At 40.4% G+C, this 18,550-nt stretch overlaps 1 protein-coding gene across 2 annotated transcripts; it reads left to right on the top strand.

Annotated features, from left to right (window-relative positions):
- The first annotated feature begins 76 nt into the window (after positions 1 to 76).
- rab27a (RAB27A, member RAS oncogene family) lies at positions 77 to 17,075 on the top strand. 2 transcript variants are annotated; one of them, XM_080765197.1, is made up of 6 exons: positions 77 to 271; positions 7,544 to 7,704; positions 10,513 to 10,598; positions 11,141 to 11,244; positions 12,829 to 12,952; positions 14,144 to 17,075. In XM_080765197.1, the coding sequence occupies exons 2-6, from the start codon at positions 7,552 to 7,554 to the stop codon at positions 14,346 to 14,348; spliced, it is 672 nt and encodes a 223-aa protein (XP_080621323.1). In that variant the 5' UTR covers positions 77 to 271; positions 7,544 to 7,551; the 3' UTR covers positions 14,349 to 17,075. The 2 variants fall into 2 exon arrangements, with proteins under 2 accessions (XP_080621323.1, XP_080621322.1); XM_080765196.1 differs by having other exon boundaries at positions 7,537 to 7,704.
- The last annotated feature ends 1,475 nt before the right edge of the window (positions 17,076 to 18,550 follow it).

Genomic DNA, 18,550 nt, shown 5'->3' with positions numbered 1-18,550 from the left:
TCGCTTCTTTTGGGCTTGTTTAGTTTTTATAGACCCTGGTTGCTTACCTCAATCGCAAAATCTGGCAACACTGGAAGAGAGAAGAAGCTCGACAAGTGAAGTTGAGCAAACACTGATGTTTGATTAATAGTAAAATAACAACTCATGGATCATACGGATCAGCGACCATGATGCCACTTTGATTCAGTGTGGCGACACATCGTATCAGTTTAGTTACAGCATCATTTGTGTGTTAACGAATCCAACACTCTTCAGAAGAGCAGCCCATCTGGTAAGTTTATTTTTTTTCTTCAGGAAATGTCATTCGGGGTAAATCCTTATTGTACCATCTGCTCTGTTCTTCTAGAAAACGTAACACTACTTCAACATAAGTTGCTCGCTTTTTAATAATGCTATTGTAGCAGACTTAGTTCCAACACCGCGAATTACTTTCACAACACATTCTCAATAAGCTTCTTTTAGATAAGATCACCAACGGCATTTTGCATCGTGCAGTGCGAAGCTGTCGCAAGTCGCTTAATTGCCAAAAAGAACTAAACTAGTTGTATACAACTATATACACCATGCTTGCAGATCTGTTTTGTTTTTTCTGGCAGATCTGTTGTTTTTCCTGATAGTGACACGTGTGACATCTAGTCGAGTCCTCCTTTCCTTTACTGGGTGAAACATATATCCCACACACCTTGCAGTAATAATGCGAATCATGTCACATTCACAATAATAATAATACATATAACTTAGTCTAGCTCTGGTCCATAGCGTCAATGCACCTGTCCTACAACTCCTATGTCGCCAGGCTGCCCCACGTACAGACCGAGACATTTGAATGTAACCTATCTGTGACCACTGACCTGACCTCTGAATTTAAAATCAAAAGTTGAGGTCAACCCCCCCTACTGTACTACTTATAATAAATGCTAAAAATGATTACAAATGCTAGAAGGCGCGTGTGTGTGTGTGTCTGTGTGTGTGTGTGTGTGTGTGTGTGTGTGTGTGTGGGGGGGGGGGGGGTGGTGCTGGGTCATCTGACCAGCAGGACAAGCACATGAGGGCCAGCTGAGGGTTATTAGATGAGATGTTTTTACTTCATAAACCAGCTTTTGTGTCATAAAATTTTAATTTCTGCTCTGCTGTGTGTCATGATGCTGTCAGCCATCTTCATGCCTCTTTCTTGTCATTATCAATGCTTTCTGCACACAGACATTCTTGATTTTGATGATTGATAGTGACATCATAATTTAACAAGTTTAACATGCAGAGCATTCTTAGTTAATTACTTGAGGCCTATTACTGTACATTTAACATTAGTCTTAATTAGCTATATATTTTGAATTAATTATTGCTATTTAGTGTTTATGGGGAGTCTCCCCTTCTATCCAGCTCTTGAGTGAATTACAGATACATTTTTAAAGTCCGGTACCAAATTCATCCAATCAGGAGAGAACTCACCAGTGACAGGATAGGATACAGGATAAACAAGTGAAATAGGAAGTGACGAAACAAATAAATAACCAGACAAGACAGGAACTGTAACATAAGTTGATAGTTGATATTAGACTTTTTAGGCCATGAGGCTGACCTTGTGAGCCAATCTGCTACTCTCACCCCCCTTTTGACCTCCCACGGGGAAACCCTATCCGAGTCAAGGTACCAATGTAATGCCCGGGATTCGAGTCCATGTCTCCCGTGTGGAAAGCCAACAACTAAGCCAAAGGAAATTCCCTATTTTAGGCCATCAGACTGAGGTTGTGAGCCACTCTGCTACATATAGCTGGTTAACATATACACACTCAAGAGTTACAAATGGATATCATCGCTGTCGAGCAGAAACCTCCTATCTCCATATTCAACCATTTTGTGTTTTTTCCCCTAAATTAACACCCTATTGATCATACCACAGTGTCACTCAAAAGTAGCAGATTCACTTTCGAGCCTGCAGTTGCAGATCTGCTAGTTTTGAAAAGTAACAGTTTTATGAGGTTTCTACCCGACAGACAATATGTTAACAGTGAGGACTTTACTGTGTTGTTTGTTTAAGTTTATGGCATAATTATGCACTTTTCCCTGAGGAGTTGGCATCCATGGATCGCATGTTTTGGACCACTGCCCACTGGGGTGGCTCCTGTTGCACCTCCTCTGACATCTGGTTAAAGACATTTTAAAGTCTGTATTTGTTCTGTGACACCAATTCTCCTCACTCCTCATAAGCAAAAAAGGAAACGGATGGCAATGTGCAATCAGACTTTTTAAGGACCCCTATAATTTGGAGAGTGTACAAATGCACCAGTGAGGGTCATTTGGTTCCAAGGTCAACTTGTATTATAACTGAGTTACAAGTCTCTGGGACAAAGGACCCCCAGGGACCCTAAGGTTTGAAAATGATCAACCTGCGAACAAGACCAACTGTAGCTTGTAGATCAAATAAACATGGCAAATCATTGTCAGATTTAACAGAGTTAAACAACAAATTCTTCACCAACGCGAAAATAGCCGATCTACAAGTTCACAACACACAACGACGTGACTGGTTTTGAGATTGGCTATGTTCGTGTGACACCGTCATACAATGGGAACTTCATGGAGTATTTAATGGGGCTTGAGTGGTTAAGTGAAAGGTGAGACCTGATCGCTTCAGAAAGACGTCTTGTTAACTTGTTGTCTCCCAAATTTCAAGTGCTTACTGCCAACAGTATGTTGCTATAGTATATAGCTAAACTCTAAAATGACACAGATGCTTAACAGGTTGAGCAGCAGAAATTCAAAAAGTTACTTTAAGGATAGGATATTATAAAATGTATTATTATTATTGTCATTTATTGGGTCAAAATAGCCTACTCTTCCGGTCTGAAAGCAGATGACAGCTTCCTGTCAAACCTCTTATGTCCTTTAGACTTGAAAGATATTGAGAAGAGATAGCTTGTTTCCAGAGACTAGGTCAGACCCATCTCATTATCAAGTCTTTGTTAGCTATATATAGCAGGTTGTAGGTAGATAAGGTTGAAAATGCAGTCGGTTGAGGGTCTTTGTTTTTATTCAAGCTTGTGTTTCACAAGTTCTGTGTCAGACAGTGATTATTAGACTGTAGTTAGGCAGGCACAATCACATTATCGCAATAATCTTTTGCATAATCGTCATAGTCGTGTCCACGTAAAAAACAAATATTTTCAAACATTAAAAGAATTGTGAAAATAGCAGATCTACATGCTCAAGTCTTGACTCTGACGCATATGTGACACTATTTCAACTATTCATGTTTTTTGTTTTCTTTAAAGTATGAAGTTATTAAATGATGTACCGTACGTTATTTGTCATATCTGGCCTGCACACCTTTTTGTTCATGAAGCCTAAAAGCCAAACCGAAATATAATTTGTATTCATGGTCCAGCTTGTTTGACGACAAAAACATTGTTAATCGCAATTATGTTTTATGAGCCCTAGACTCTAGTTGACATTTCCTCGTGTTTGCTCCATTAATGTTCAGTGCAGTACTGGTGACACTGACGGTGTTCTGTTGCCTAATTAATGCAGGGTCTCGAACTAAAACAGTTGAGAACCCCTGCAATAGACCACTATGACCTGTTGACCCATACATTGTACATTTTCGATTTGATTAAAGTTTATATTGGAGAATTTTAAACTGATGAGCAAATGAATAAATGAACACACCTTTTTTTTTTTTTATATAATTATTCTGAACACATGAGAAAGCCCTATTAAAACAAATGTTCCAAAATAGCCTCACAACACAAGCTCACAACGCAAGCACATTTTGATCTGTTGGTATTTTTTGATGATTTTTAACACTTGAAAATATTTGCCTACGACGATAAGAGACAACATGTTGAATTTGATTCATAATTGGGACACATGCCTGTACTGACCTCGTCAAAAAATTATGGCCTTAGAAAGGCTTTAAGAGTTCATTTCAAGATAATGCTCTTTAGACTAGAGGGGTGAGAGGACCTTCACTTCCATTTAATGTATTTTTGAGTAGTGCACTGCAACCACTCCAAGGAACAGCAATGGACTATGTGACTATGTGACTGTGTGACTGTTTATGTCCCAATGTTTAGAGTACCAGTAGGGGCAAAAGTGGCGCTGTTGTGCCAGAAACAGAGAGAGAGATAGTGTTACACTGTTGCCTGCTAATTGCGAATGCACTGAAATTGGAACGATACAGAGAACCAATAGGAACTGAAATTGGAACGATACAAATTGGAACGATACAGGCTGGCTCATACTTTAAATGCTTAGTATGAGGTATAAAGTACAGCAGCCTTGTGTTCATAAAACAGAAAGATTGGGTATTGGGTAAGACTGACGTTAGGTATTTTTCAGGACCTTTCACTGCTTCGTCTCAACCATTACTCAATGGCTCTGGTCTCAACCACCGCGGTGGATATTTTGACATTCTGTTATTTTTTATTTTTTATGTTGCCACTACTGTTGGAGCAGCCTTAAACTACACGGGTTCATCCCGATGTTCTGGGCATCTTTGTAATGTTAGTAAAAATCAGGTAAAAGAGTAACGTTTGAGGCAGACTAACATCAGTCACTAGAAGAGGTGTGCCTGGTGAGGGTTTAAACCCCGCAGCTATGTCGAGTCCGCCTACAGGAAATACGTAAGCTGCGACCATGAGACCTGTTCCTGAATTCGTCTATAGGAGTGGTTGCACCACTCAATAATAATAGAAAAACTATATTTATTGAAAATGGACAATTTGTATATAGTGTTAAAGTACTATAATTTATTTTGGTGCTATATTAATTTATGTAGCTGGACTCCGGAACCCCAACAATGACCCACTTTGCAGTAGAGAATTAAGCTTCAGTCGGGAGAGCTAAAAGTTATGGATTGTAGTTGTAATGGCTTTTCATTGTATGTGATGCTTGAGGGACCACACCCACACTGTCTTCAAGGCTGATTGCCTCAGATTTCAGAAGGCGTGTGGGCAGTACAGTAGCTCAGTCTACTCTCACTTTATTTTTATCCACATGAACAACAAAAAACTGAAAGGGAGATGTTTTTTGTGACTACGCCCAAAATATTTTGGGGGGTCCCCAGAGCATTAGCTTATTGTTTTATTACTCACTAAACAAACCAACATGCCGTATAAGAGTGTATGTAGGGTATCTGCACATACTGACTTTTAAGACCCCTTTAATACCAAATTGGCCAAATTGTCAATTATTACATAGGAAAGAGGCAAATAAACATTGTGAAAATAGCCGATCTACAAGGCTATTGATAAAATGGCCAATGTTGTGAAACGCTTGCTGACATCAGTGTGGTCCTTGTCCTTTTCATCATGGCAAACCAAAGTGTTCTTTAGTAGAGGAATAGTTCACCCAAAAATGTACATATTTTCTATCGATTGTATGCAATGAAAAATACCAGCTCAGTGGCCTTGTGGTTAGAGTGTCCGCCCTGAGACTGGGAGGTTGGGGTTCAATCCCTGGCCGGGTCATACCAAAGACTGTAAAAATGGGACCCAATGCCTCCCTGCTTGACACTCAGCATAATAGCGTCATGTCTAGGGGGTGTACTTGTACATCAAGCTGCCTCACGCTACAGAAACAGGAGATAGGCTCCTTCTCTATGAGCCTCATGGCTCGGCAAGGCAAAAAAGGCATGCAATGAATCCTTGAATTCATGGAGATTTTTTTTGTTTTGTCTCATTCCTAAACCAATAATTTGGTCATTAAAGTATTGGTTTAGGAATGGGACAAAAACAACAATCTCCATGAATTCAAGGCTTCATAGGGTGTGTAATTGATAGAAAAAAAGTAATTTTTGGGGGATGAACTACTACCACTCCTTTAAGAGAAAAAGCAGAGAGTTGTGGTTATTACTTTCAGTGTCTCTGAAGGTAATGCAGCATACATGCTGCTGACAAGTTGCTCACTTGCTCCACATAGCTGACACTAGCTTAGTGGTTCTCATAGTGTCGCAATCATTGTAACCATATTTTATACTTCAAAAATAGGATAGCAGAGACCAGAGACAAGCTCATAGCATTAAAAAATACCAGCTCTATCTGCTATTTTTGAAAAATCTAGAATATTGCTAATATTTAATCATATAGATTATATATTTCATTAAGCATTTTTAAGTGCATTTAAAAACCCTCAAATCATTGTTTTTGGCAGAGGTCCATGGCAGTCAATACATCATTTTGGATGGTCCTTGACAAACACTGCCCTAACAGACCTCCAGCTGTGTGTTGAGAGCTTATACGTATCTTTATGTCGCATTTCTGTCGCAGTATATGGATCTTGGTTTTTGCACAAGATCTTAAAGCTGCTTATTGCTCAAGATGAAGAGCTTAAGTTAGTGCTGGCCACTGTAAAATAATGCTGGACATTTCATACTATGGTCATGTGCCGTATTCTGCTTTTTCACTGTTGGAGTGTAGGCCTACAGTACTGGGCAGGCCTTGCTGCTGAGAATATTATAACATCCAGTTGACTGAATGCATCATTTGACTGCATTTGTTATTGGCGCCAGACAGACTCAAATATCATCGGTTCAATTTTTTGACTGTTTTGATGGCAATTATACAGCTGATACTTTAAACCTAGCGGTAACAATGTTTACAAATTGTGTGTCTGTGTGTGTGTGTGTGTGTGTGTGTGTGTGTGTGTGTGTGCGTGTGTGTGTGTGTGTGTGTGTGTGAGATCACATTACACACACACACACACACACACACACACACACACACACACACACACACACACACACACACACACACATATTCAAACGGGTAAGGACTAGTAGTTCATAATTCAACTGTATTGAATAATGATACTAGACCAAGCACTTGTGTGGTGCTCTTGATTAGGAAATGGTAGTAACTGAAGTGTCCTTCAGTAGCAGTTTGCTGAAACATGTTGGTGTTTTGCCTGACTGCCTTGACATGCCTGCCAAATGAAAGAACACTTCCCTGTGTGCTGGCATTCTTCTGCTTTTAAAGGAGCACTTCACCCATTTTCAACCTTACCTTCATATACGTACCTGTAGTTGGTCCTCTCACTAATGCTTATTATAAGATGGCACTGTTTCTGTCTACTCACTCTGTGTCTCAGAGGAGGGTCTACCAATGACATGATTGGTGGTAATTGCAAAACCGCATTTTTTTGTGTGTTTGCAAAAATAATGTTTTCTATTTTGTCCTAACTTTGCAGCAAGATACATACTGTAGTTTCTATTGGCTTGGATTCCCCACCGATGTTGTCATTCGTATGCAGATTTAAATGGATTGCAAGAACAATGTTTTCTCTTTTAGCATGTTAACTTTCAAGGAAGAGAAATGCCGTAGATTGTAATCGCCACCTATCAATGTCCACAGGACTCCACTGAGAAAATGGGTGAAGAGCTCCTTTAATTAACGCTGCACACCCAGCAAATTATTACTACAGAGTTGTGCTTGATTTCTACCTAGTTTAATTTGTGAAGAAACCTTTAGACATGCAGATATTTATTTATTTATTGTATTTTCCCTTTTATTTTTGTTTGTTTGTTTGTGTTCGTGTCAGAAATAAGCTTTCACTATGTCTGATGGGGAATATGATTACCTCATCAAATTTCTGGCCCTGGGTGACTCGGGCGTGGGAAAGACCAGCTTCCTCTACCAGTACACGGATGGAAAGTTCAACTCAAAGTTCATCACTACAGTGGGAATAGACTTCAGAGAAAGGAGAGTGGTACGTAAACTTCTCCTACTGTTTTGGAATACTTTTTTCTTTTTCTTTCTGAGGGGCCGTGTCTACCATCTCACAACACGTCGGGGTGCCTTTGGCAGTTTTTGCTTAATGTTCCGCCCGAATAGAATTTCACGTGTTTAAAGCTGCAGACAGTACTTGGCCACTCGCTCTCATGTTTTTGCTAGGTTCATTGTATGCCTGGTATCCCTGTATATTGTTATACTGATGCTAGGTTCCTCGTTAGCTCTGGTCCATAGCTCTAATGTGTTGCATTTAGAGATATGTTACTCTCGACTTCCGCCGCTCGCATGAATGCAGACCAGCCTCTCGTCTTTAGCGTAAATAAAAAGAACGTTTTTGCTACTCACCATCACCAAAACAAAGGCCGGTTGTGTCATTTGAACGCCTACTTTCCTTAGTAGTGGACGCTCTCTGAGCCCCCCACCACACGTATAAAGGATACTTTTTGGCCAGAAAGGGATTTCTTTTCACCGGAGGAAAAATATTCTCTGAGGCAATTCTCTGAGCAATATCGGTAGAAGGCGCAGTGGAGTAACTAAAAGTATTTTTTTCCCCGGTGGAAACTAAATAAACGACACTATATATTTACAAGGGGAAAAAATCAAGCCCAAAGTCGCTTATAATAAGCAGATATGGCAACACTGGTGCCAACTTACACTATCCATTAAGTACAACTCTTGCAACAGGATTACTGCTGCAGAACAAAGGAATGAGGAAGGAAGGAAAAACTGTGTTACGAGGATGGATGACTCAGTGCGTAACAGTAGCACCCTCCTTAAGAACAAACACTTCATACCTTATTGGCAAACACATAGTAGTCACTCAGTATACTTTTATATATATGTGCCGACCCAAGTTTGCGTCCAATCTGTTTGAGGTCGCGAGTAAATATCCTGTTTTTGTTTTTGTTTTTGTTTCCCAAGTAAAAAAAAAAAGAGTGTGTGTGCGTGTGCACACGCAAATCACACACACACACACACACACACACACACACACACACACACACACACACACACACACACACACACACACACACACACACACACACAAAAGTATTTCCAGGACCCTGTTTTATGGGGGGAATATTGTGGAGACCCCACACAATTCATAATGCAATTTCAAAGTTGAAATGTAAAACCTATTTTAACCCACTGGTTGGGAAATGGTGATCTAAAGTATATGGTGTCTGGAACCACATTTCACAACAGACAAATAATACATCCATGTAGACAAAACAGGAAAGGGCGCACACCAGTGTTGGTGAGGTGCTGGCCTCACCACCAGAAAATAAGTAAAAATGTGAAAAAGGCCGCACACTCGTAGCCACGATACATTTATTGACAAGAATCCAACGTTTCGACCTAGGAGGTCTTCTGAAGAAGACCTCCTATCCATGACATACCTCAAGAAACCTATACAAAGTATACAACAAATCCAACAATGGCACACTAACAATGACCGGCCGCAAGAAATTGTAGACAAAGTAAATACACAATGAATATTTTAAAACAGGAAAAATAAATATATACCGGTATATAAGGGCCTATGCAAAGGCTAGTATACTACACGTCCGAACTTTTGAGGCCAATTTTAGTCTGGATTGCAGGTCATTCCACATACTGTATCCACAAATTGAGGGTTTTCCTTTCACCACAAAGAGTTAGTGTTTTTGGGACATAATGTCAACTTGAGCTGTCATGCAGCATTGGCAATAGTTCATTCTTCTGTCACTATAACCATTACAGATAATGCAATTACCAATGGCATTGACTGTAAATTATTGACAGCAGTTGAGCAGGTTTGGGTAAAGTGTGATTCCACAGTCTGCTTTTAAAGAGAAGGAAGTGGTGACACGGGCAGTTCTTGTTGCAAAGACTAGAATCTAGAATCTCTTGAATCTGTGAAGTAATTTAGCCCCTACAAGCGTTGCACCCACTTCGAATATTATCAACCGATAATCAACAGTAGGTTACTTATCACTTGAATAGAATCAATCCAGCAGGCTCGCCCGGAGCCTAGTGCATGCATACTGGCTGTGATTAGGAAGCGCTGAAGTGAAATTACTGCCACCAAAGCAAAAACATCTTGAAACCGGTTAAGGCCGGTTAAGACTGAGGTTAGGGGACTAAGGGCCGATTCATACTCTTATTTTAGAGTCGAATAAAATTCGGTTTGGCTCTGTAGAGCATACAATGTGACGTCATTTTAGGTTCGGGGGGGCGGGTACCGTCCTAAAGTCGACTCTTCGGTGCTACTGAAAATTTCCGACGAGCCGAAATCATTTCGGCACTACAGCGCCGAAACGGCAGTAAAATAGGAGTATGAATCGGCCCTTAGTGGTTGGTTAAGACTGAGGTCTTAACCACCAGGCATCTAATAGAAATCTAAAATTAATCTTTATGCTAGTAAAAAATAAGTCCATATAGTCCATCTGTCATGTCCAAAACTGTTACTTTTCAGGATTCAAATTAAAAAAAGGCTAAAGTAGCAGATCTACATTCTCGAAATTCGACACTTCACGCCATATGATGCTTTTGTGTGATCAAGTAGGGTGTATTTTACAAAAAACACAAAAAGCTAGAATATGGAGATAAAAAGTTTCTGGTCGACAGCGACAATATGCCAATTCAATATACTGTAGCATGCAATATAAAAAATAGGCATCAAATAACAAAAAAAAAATCCCAGTGAGCAAATCACCAAAAAAAAATATATAAATATTTATATTTATTTGTAAAGGCCTATACAGTCTAATATGCTAATATCCTATCCCCTTGTCGCACCCAGTTATACAAATCGAGCGGTCCAGATGGAACCACAGGCAAAGGACAGAAGATTCATATCCAGCTGTGGGACACTGCTGGACAGGAGAGGTAAACGCCATTTTTTTTCTCTCATCAACAACCCACAGCCGTAGGATCTCTCTAATATTATTTACAATACAAATACAAGCTATATATAGCACCGAAGTCTGACATTCCTGCGCTAAAGCGTGCTATCCCCCTGGTTTACAGGGTTATTTTTTGCATTGGATTTACCATAGTTTTCCACAATGTTCCAGTGATAAACAAATCAGCCGGGCGATTCTACTCATATCTATATGAATTATGAAGCATCAATTGAGTACTAAAAATAAAAGTACTAATTTATCCAAAGAGTAATAAAATATACAAACACAGACATCATCAAATTAACTCGATTTCATAAGCGACACAGTCATGTTTCTGACAAAATCGCCGGGGTGTTTTGTTTATTTCTGGGACACAGTTCTAATATGACACGATCTAATATTACCCTATGGGAAATCCAATGCCAGGAGTGACATCAGGACTTCGGTACTCTACATTGGTTCCCAAAGTCTTGGGTTAATGAATCAGACCTTGACTCATGAGATTGATGTTTTGGTGTCTTTTAGATTTCGCAGTTTGACCACAGCTTTCTTCAGAGACGCCATGGGTTTCCTGCTGCTCTTTGACCTCACAAATGAGCAGAGTTTTCTCAACGTTAGAAACTGGATGAGTATGGCATTTTAGACATTTGTTTGTTTATTTATTCATTAAAACCAGGAAAGCATCTGTGTCATTTTTTATTTTAGCTAAGCAACATACGTTTTCTGATTTAGAAGCCATTTGTGAAATCAGGCCTCAGTCAGGTCAATGGGTTCATTTTCGGAACATTAGCCACTCTTGACCACCTGAACCTTTTTTTTTCATTTGACGGAGCTTAATTAAGCAATATTCATAGATGCATTTATATCAAGATGATGTTGATGATATTGATGATGTGTGCCTTTGCTATTGTATGTGCAACCGTTCATTTCTGGGGTAGTCTAACCCGTTGGTTCTTAAAGTTGGGGTCAAGGGACGCCCAAGGGTGCTTGGGTGGTTTCCAGGTGGAATAGTTAATGTAGCATCATCAATTATTTTAACCACTTGACTTTACCCATTTATACGTTGACTATTCAAAAGTAGTACATCTACAAGCTCACAGTGCGGCATGAAATATCCTATATTTTTGAACATTTTTGAAAAATATCAAAAATGATTTGACTAGGCGCCCGCTGGTCCAGGCGAATGTCACATAGGCTTTAACCCATTCTGACCGGGAACCCATTTTGGTGTTAGCATCATGTTATGCTTTAGCTATTGAAAAATAGCAGATCTACAAGCTCGTAGCGCGCCACCGAGTGGCGCGCTACGAGCTTGTAGGTCTGCTATTTTTTGAAAAATCGACAAAAAATGACATTTTTAGAATCTGATCTCAGGTCAGAATGGGTTAATCAGACCAGTGTGTGTCCAGTGGAAACCTCGTATGAATCTGATCTCAGGTCAGAATGGGTTAAATAGGCTTTGGCCTGACAGCGCGTCGCATGTTCGAGCCCTATAACTAGAACTATCAATAAAGGCGCAAAAGAAAAAAAATCTTAATCTTAATAAATAATAATAATTTGACTGCTAGCCCTCCCCCGTCTCTGTTCTCCCCTTGCTAGCCTTTTTCGTTATATCTTACCTTTTTAAGACATGCTGTGTTTAGCGGGTTTATTATCGCTCCCCCGGTCGATCGTCGACACGGACACCTGTGCTGTGTTCACAGGGGGGGAAAAAATCAATTTGGATCTTGTGTTCTAGCTATCGCTGTTTGAAAACATCATGCCTCACCAAAATATAAAAATCAAGTGTTAGCTTCTGTTGACACTAATTGGATGCAATTTAGCTCATTTCCGTGGTCGTAAACCCCTAGATTATGGAAATATTTCATTTCGAATAATTTTCCCATTATTCAGAATGAGTACCAGGAAAGTCATATTATGACTTTCCTGATACTCACTTACACAAAATCTTAAGAAATCTGAATCAGCTTTATTGTCACATCACAGGTTTACAGGTGTAAAACAGTGGTGGGTGAAATTTGTTTTTTGTGCAAGCTCCATTTTTTATTTCCATAAGAGAAAGGGGGAAGAGATAACAATAAAAACTGAATTATCTACATCTGGTGCAGTTAAGAAAATTAAACTCTCACACAAGTGATTGGTTCTGTTTAACCAAAAACCAGGATAAAGCACGTGAAGACATGATGATGAATTAACTGGTTGTGTTTTTCCAGGTCAGTTGCAAATCCACGCATACTGCGAGAATCCAGACGTCATTCTTTGTGGTAATAAATGTGACCTGGAAGAACAGAGGGCAGTCAGCGAGACGGAGGCCCGCGAGCTGGCAGAGAACTATGGGTAGGTATCTGTTTTACAGATCCATGAACCTCTCTGGTGGATGGATGGATGGATGTCTGAAACACAGACAAACACATGTTGTAGATAAATGAGGATGTCAACTACCTACTTTACGCTGACATACAAAAGAATGCAGGTAGATGCATACAGTACTATATTGTTGCTGTCGGACAGAAAACCTTCTCTCCATATTTTAATATTTTGTTTTTTTGGTAAATTAACCCCCTACTTGATCATACTACAGTGTCACACAAAAGCATCAAAAGTAGCAGATCCACAACCTCGAAACACAGCGCAGAAGAGCTTGTATATCTGCTACTTTTGAATTTGAATCCTGAAAGGTAACAGTTTTGGACATATGAGGTGTCCAATTCGACAGACGACATATAGAGAGACGGATGGATAGATTGACTGATTATTCTATATACAGACAGATAGATGCGTAGATAGATAAAAGTATGGCTATGTGTCCGTTTCAACTTCTCCGTGGGAACATTTGTCAAGAGGGCCGTGGCTGTGTGTCCTGTTTGCACTGGTCTGTGAGGCAGAATGTTGCTCTAGTTTGGTCCTCCTCGAAAGGCAAATATTGATACGCCTCTGTGAAGTATCCTGTTCCCTCTGAGAGCGTACTGGACACACCTAATGAATACAACCGGATTTTACTTCACCTGTTTGTTGGAGGCCTCAAAAATGTTTGTAAAGGTCTTCTGGGGTCCCTGGCACAAAACATTTTCAGATGCGGGTCCATGGCCAAATACATATAATTTTGGGGGTCCTTCGCACAAAAAGGTTTGAGAACTACTGATTTAGAAGGCTTTTGTAGAAATCGACCTCAGATCTTAATGGCTTAACGCATTTAGACCTAAATAAAAAAAATCTTCTAAAACAGTTTTCTGAAAAACGTATGTTTTATGTCAGTGGTGCTCAACTTTTTTCATGTCAAGGCCCTCCAGAATTATCAGTATTTAGCCGCTGACCTCCATCTGAAAATATGTTGTTCCAGGGACTCCCCAAGCAAAGATTTGAGTTAAAAATGTTCGCTCGTGAGCTTGTAGATCTGCTATTTTTCAATAGCTGAAGTATAACATAATGCTTAAAACACCAAAAGGGGTTCCCGTCCAGAATGGGTAAAACACAGTTTCATGGACCGTCGTCCTCCATAATAATCGACGTTTTCCTTTCTCACATTAGAATCCCTTATTTTGAGACGAGTGCGGCGAACGGGCAGAACGTCATCCCCTCTGTGGACGTGCTGCTGGACCTCATCATGAAGCGGATGGAGCGCTGCGTGGACAAGTCCTGGATCCCAGACGGGACGGTCCGAGGAGGCGGGGCCAATGGGACCGCCGGCAACCCTAACCTCGCAGAGGCCTCAGATAAGAGCAAATGTTGTTAGGATGGATCATTCCTTCAGTGGTAACACATGGAGCTGCGTCCGGAATCACATGCTACACATAGGAATGGGACGATATTTCTTTTAAAATAGTTTATTGTGATAAAAATAATCACACCCGTGTGAAGCTCTTATCATCATACATCATCTCATTCCAGCCAATCACAATTTGTGTCCTCACTTTTCCGTCTTCAATTTTCTGCCCTCACTTCTATCTTCAATAATTATACAATTGTACATTGCTCAGCCAATCAAATCATCGCTATGGGGTGATCAGCCAATCACAAGCCAATGTTTGTGTTCACACAAACCCGGAAAGCTGGGAACGCCCCTCAAAACAATAATAATCTTATCGTCCTCTGTCATACACTAGGATTAATTAGCTTTTTGCTGAAATGCAAAGTCACTACCACTTAAATCATCTATACTTACTTACAGACCTGTAAAGAGCACACTTGGTACGCTATATTTTCACTCTACACAAATCTATTTGCCAAAAATAGCCGATCGATCTACAAGCTCCCAATGCGTAAGTTGGTAGATCTGCTATTTTTGGTGAACATTCCCCCAAGAATAGGGACGATGGGTTCAAGAACAAAAGTTGCATTTACATTTTTAAGCATATTTTGATTATTGCAAAATTGCAAAATTATTGCGATAATTGCAATATTATTATATGCTTTTCATATCGTCCCATCCCTAGCTACATACCAATCAGAATGGCATTCTTCAACATACTGGGAAGCCGCACTGCATACACAATAATATGTTTAATTTCAGACTTACTAATCGGACCAAGCTGAATGTTAGGAAAGTGCCCCATCTTGTGACAAAGAGGAGGTACTGCACGTGCAGTTTCCTGTTTCATCACTTGTGGATAGAGCAGTGAAACCGTATTGTTTTTAGGGACGATGTTGTACTGTAATCTTTTTAAATAACAAAATAGATAATAAACATTCTATGTTTTCACGTTAATTTGTCGACCCATGGGACCCACGATGTGTCCAGGATGTAAACTGTATGGAGGGGCGGACGATCCTCGTTTCTTTCACCCGGAAATTATAATTGTAAACGCGATCATCGGTTCCTTTAGTTATGGGCCGTTGAATATAGCTTTTTTTGACCAAAAACTAGTTATGGGGCGTTGAATATAGCTTGTTTTGACCAAAAACTAGTTATGGGGCGTTGAATATAGCTTGTTTTGACCAAAAATGCAATCTGGGAAAAGAAACCGGGATAAATCTGAGAATGTGGAGGCCGTAGGCGGACGTAGTAAAAATGTTTCACTTCCGGTTCATTTCCGGTCATTTCCTCTTAGTGTAATCACTGAAAACACGTCATTGACGTCCGGGGATATCAATGGCAGTCAGTTGGATTTGGTATGACGTCCATGGCAGTCGATGTGTTCAACAGGTCTAAATGGGTTGTAAATAGAGCGCCGAAGTCCTGACGTCACTCGCTCATCCCCTGGTTCTGCCTGGTTCACGGAAGTAATGTCTCTATGGAGAATAACATGGGGTCATCTTAAAATCGTTTAAGATGACCCCATGATTAGCCACATTGTCGTCCAAAAATAAACAAGCTGTCTCAGCGTTATTATCAGGGAGGTGTCTCTGTATCGTTTGCGACAGTCAGTCACTCATATATGATTTTCTAGCGAAAATGTGATTAATTCAGTAGCAGTAACAATAGAGTTTTCTCTCAGTCAGTTGATTCTTCATATCCAAGTGTAACGGCTGGGATTCTTTTTCAAACACAGTTCTTATATGATGCCGTCTAACATCCCCCTATGGGGAGTAAAATGCAAATAAAAAGTACATGAACCTGTGGATTTGCACCCTCTACCGATATTGACGTCAGGTGCTCTATTTTACATTGCGCCAGACATAATGCAATGGGGCGATATGTTATCACCCCATTGCATTGTGGGACAATCTTGCCAGCTTAGTGTTTACTGTTGCATACTGTAATTTCCCAAATTCAGTATGCATTCAACGTACTAAACATACTAAATGGTATGGAATTTCAGACTCATCCATGGGAATGGGTTCAGCCTGATTTATACTTTGTCGCACGATGATGTCTACATTAAGCCTTACATTTCAAGTTGAGAACCACTGGATTATGGAACCACATATATATATTTTGTTTGGGAATAGTTGTGTAGCTGTTGGACTGAACGATATGTTACATTATCATGTTGGGAAAATGGAGATCTCTGTTAGTTGTAAGATAGCAAGGCTAATGAACAGACATTCTGGTTTTATGTTTTTGCAATAACATTTTGGTAAGCAGTTGTATAAATTGCATATGGTTATATTAAAAGGTGCTTGTGCCTTGGTTTTATCTCCACGGTGGGCATTTCCCTTGTTTAGATTGTAACTATTTTAATAGAATATAATTGCACTTAGTATAAATAAGTCACTGAAACCACTTTTATAGAATATTTAGTGTATTGTATAATATTGCTGTATTGGGAAAATTCACACAACTCATTTATTCAACACTGCATCTATAGTATAGTGTGTAACTGTGTATACTACACTGCACATGTGATTTTACTTAATAGACTGACAATTAGTTGTAGGCCTATACAGTATATTCTATTTTTCACTCACAATTTTGGCCCATTGTTGGTTGAAACACCACAGCGTATATAGATGAATCAATGTAGATGATTACATCTCTGATTACAGATGCCAAATATCAAAAAATAAATATATTTATTTATTCTGTGTAGGTATGTCTCATTTTTCTGTGAAGCTACATTAATGTGACAAGAAAGGCACATTATTATATTCTCCTTGACCTATGCATGTTATGTGTATTTGATATACTAGACCTGTGCCCTTTGGCCACCGGCCTTCTTGGGAACGATGCAAGTTGAGGACAATGAAAAGCTGGACTGCATAGTATGTACCCTAGTATGCAATACCTGTTATAGCTGTTGTCATAGAACCCATTTTTACAGACTGTTTCCCTTTTGTGCCCATAGTTGAAGATCTCTGTATCTGTCTGTCTGCATCCCGTGTAGGCCCATATATCAAGCTCTCTATATCTGTCTGGCCTTAGTTAGTTAGTTGCGAGAGTGACGTCTAGCTGTCGCGCCGCAGCACGTCTACATACTGTAGGTGGTACGCTTCTTTCCCCTCCTGGCTTTGCCCTGGGTTGGCTTCCATAGAGTCAATTTACTTGCCTCAAGTTCTGGGTGCCTGACGCAGTGCCCTGCCAGCCTCAGCCTTCTCTCTCTGACTTTGTCCGTGACCCGTGGTAGGTTCCCATAGAGGTCCACATTTATGATGCGGTCCGTCCATGTGACACCTAGTGCCATTCGTAGTAGCATTCTTGAGTAGACTCCATCCAGGGCTTTTTCCTGTTGTACTGTGAGGGTCCATGTCTCGGCCCCATACAGCAGTACTGACTCCACAGTAGCTATGAACAGCCTCTTCCACACTCTCCTCATTCCGTGCAAGGCTTTCCAGTCTGGCCGCATATGGGTGGATGCCTGGATGGTCAGTTGTGGAAAGCCCTTGTGCAGTGGTAAACATCTGTCGAGAAAGTCTGAAGAGTGCAAACTGATTAAAAGTAATCAAATGGCAGGGCTGGAAATTGCACAGGTGTGGTGACTTGGGGCAGATTCACACTGAGTCTGTTTTATTCAAACTGTTCCCGAATACGATTACCTGGTCCCTGCTGGCCATGATTAACATTGGCCTTGATTCTTCCACATCCGAGTACACTTCATTCAATGCTTTCACATCGATCCGTTTGAGTATATTCAATCAGTCCCGAGTCTACCTCCATGCAGTCCCGGGAATGGTTGGGTGATCCGCTCTGGGGAACGCCAATTGGTCCTGAGTGCACACCCGGGACCTTAGTGTGAATCTGCTTAGGCTCACTGGCAGAGCCTGACAAGAGCCTTTTCTGGCGGTTCTGGACAACAGTGTATCCGACCAACTCAAGGCCGGGCACTGCATTCCGTGTGTTGGTGTGAACAGTTATCGAGTTATGTGGATTACAGACGTACACACACACACACACACACACACACACACACGTGGTACATTTATTGTAAGATAATTAAGTGATTGCTTGACCATTGTGTAATAAGTGCGACCCCCCCCCCTCCCAATGGGAGAAAGACAAAAGAATGAGCAGACCAAGTACAGAGCCAAAGGTAAGTATTGAGGGTTTATGTGGTAAAA

Source organism: Protomyctophum bolini (genome assembly GCF_963924005.1).
Source record: "Protomyctophum bolini genome assembly, chromosome: 1".
Taxonomy (NCBI): Eukaryota; Metazoa; Chordata; class Actinopteri; order Myctophiformes; family Myctophidae; genus Protomyctophum; species Protomyctophum bolini.
Note: the sequence above shows the minus strand (reverse complement) of the source record. Positions and strands in the feature narration are given on the sequence as shown.

Coding starts and splice junctions, on each gene's coding strand:
- rab27a (XM_080765197.1), top strand. CDS start 7,552: ATGTCTGATGGGGAATATGATTACCTCATCAAATTTCTGGCCCTGGGT. Junction 10,599..11,140: donor GACACTGCTGGACAGGAGAG/GTAAACGCCATT, acceptor GGTGTCTTTTAG/ATTTCGCAGTTTGACCACAG. Junction 12,953..14,143: donor GAGCTGGCAGAGAACTATGG/GTAGGTATCTGT, acceptor TTCTCACATTAG/AATCCCTTATTTTGAGACGA.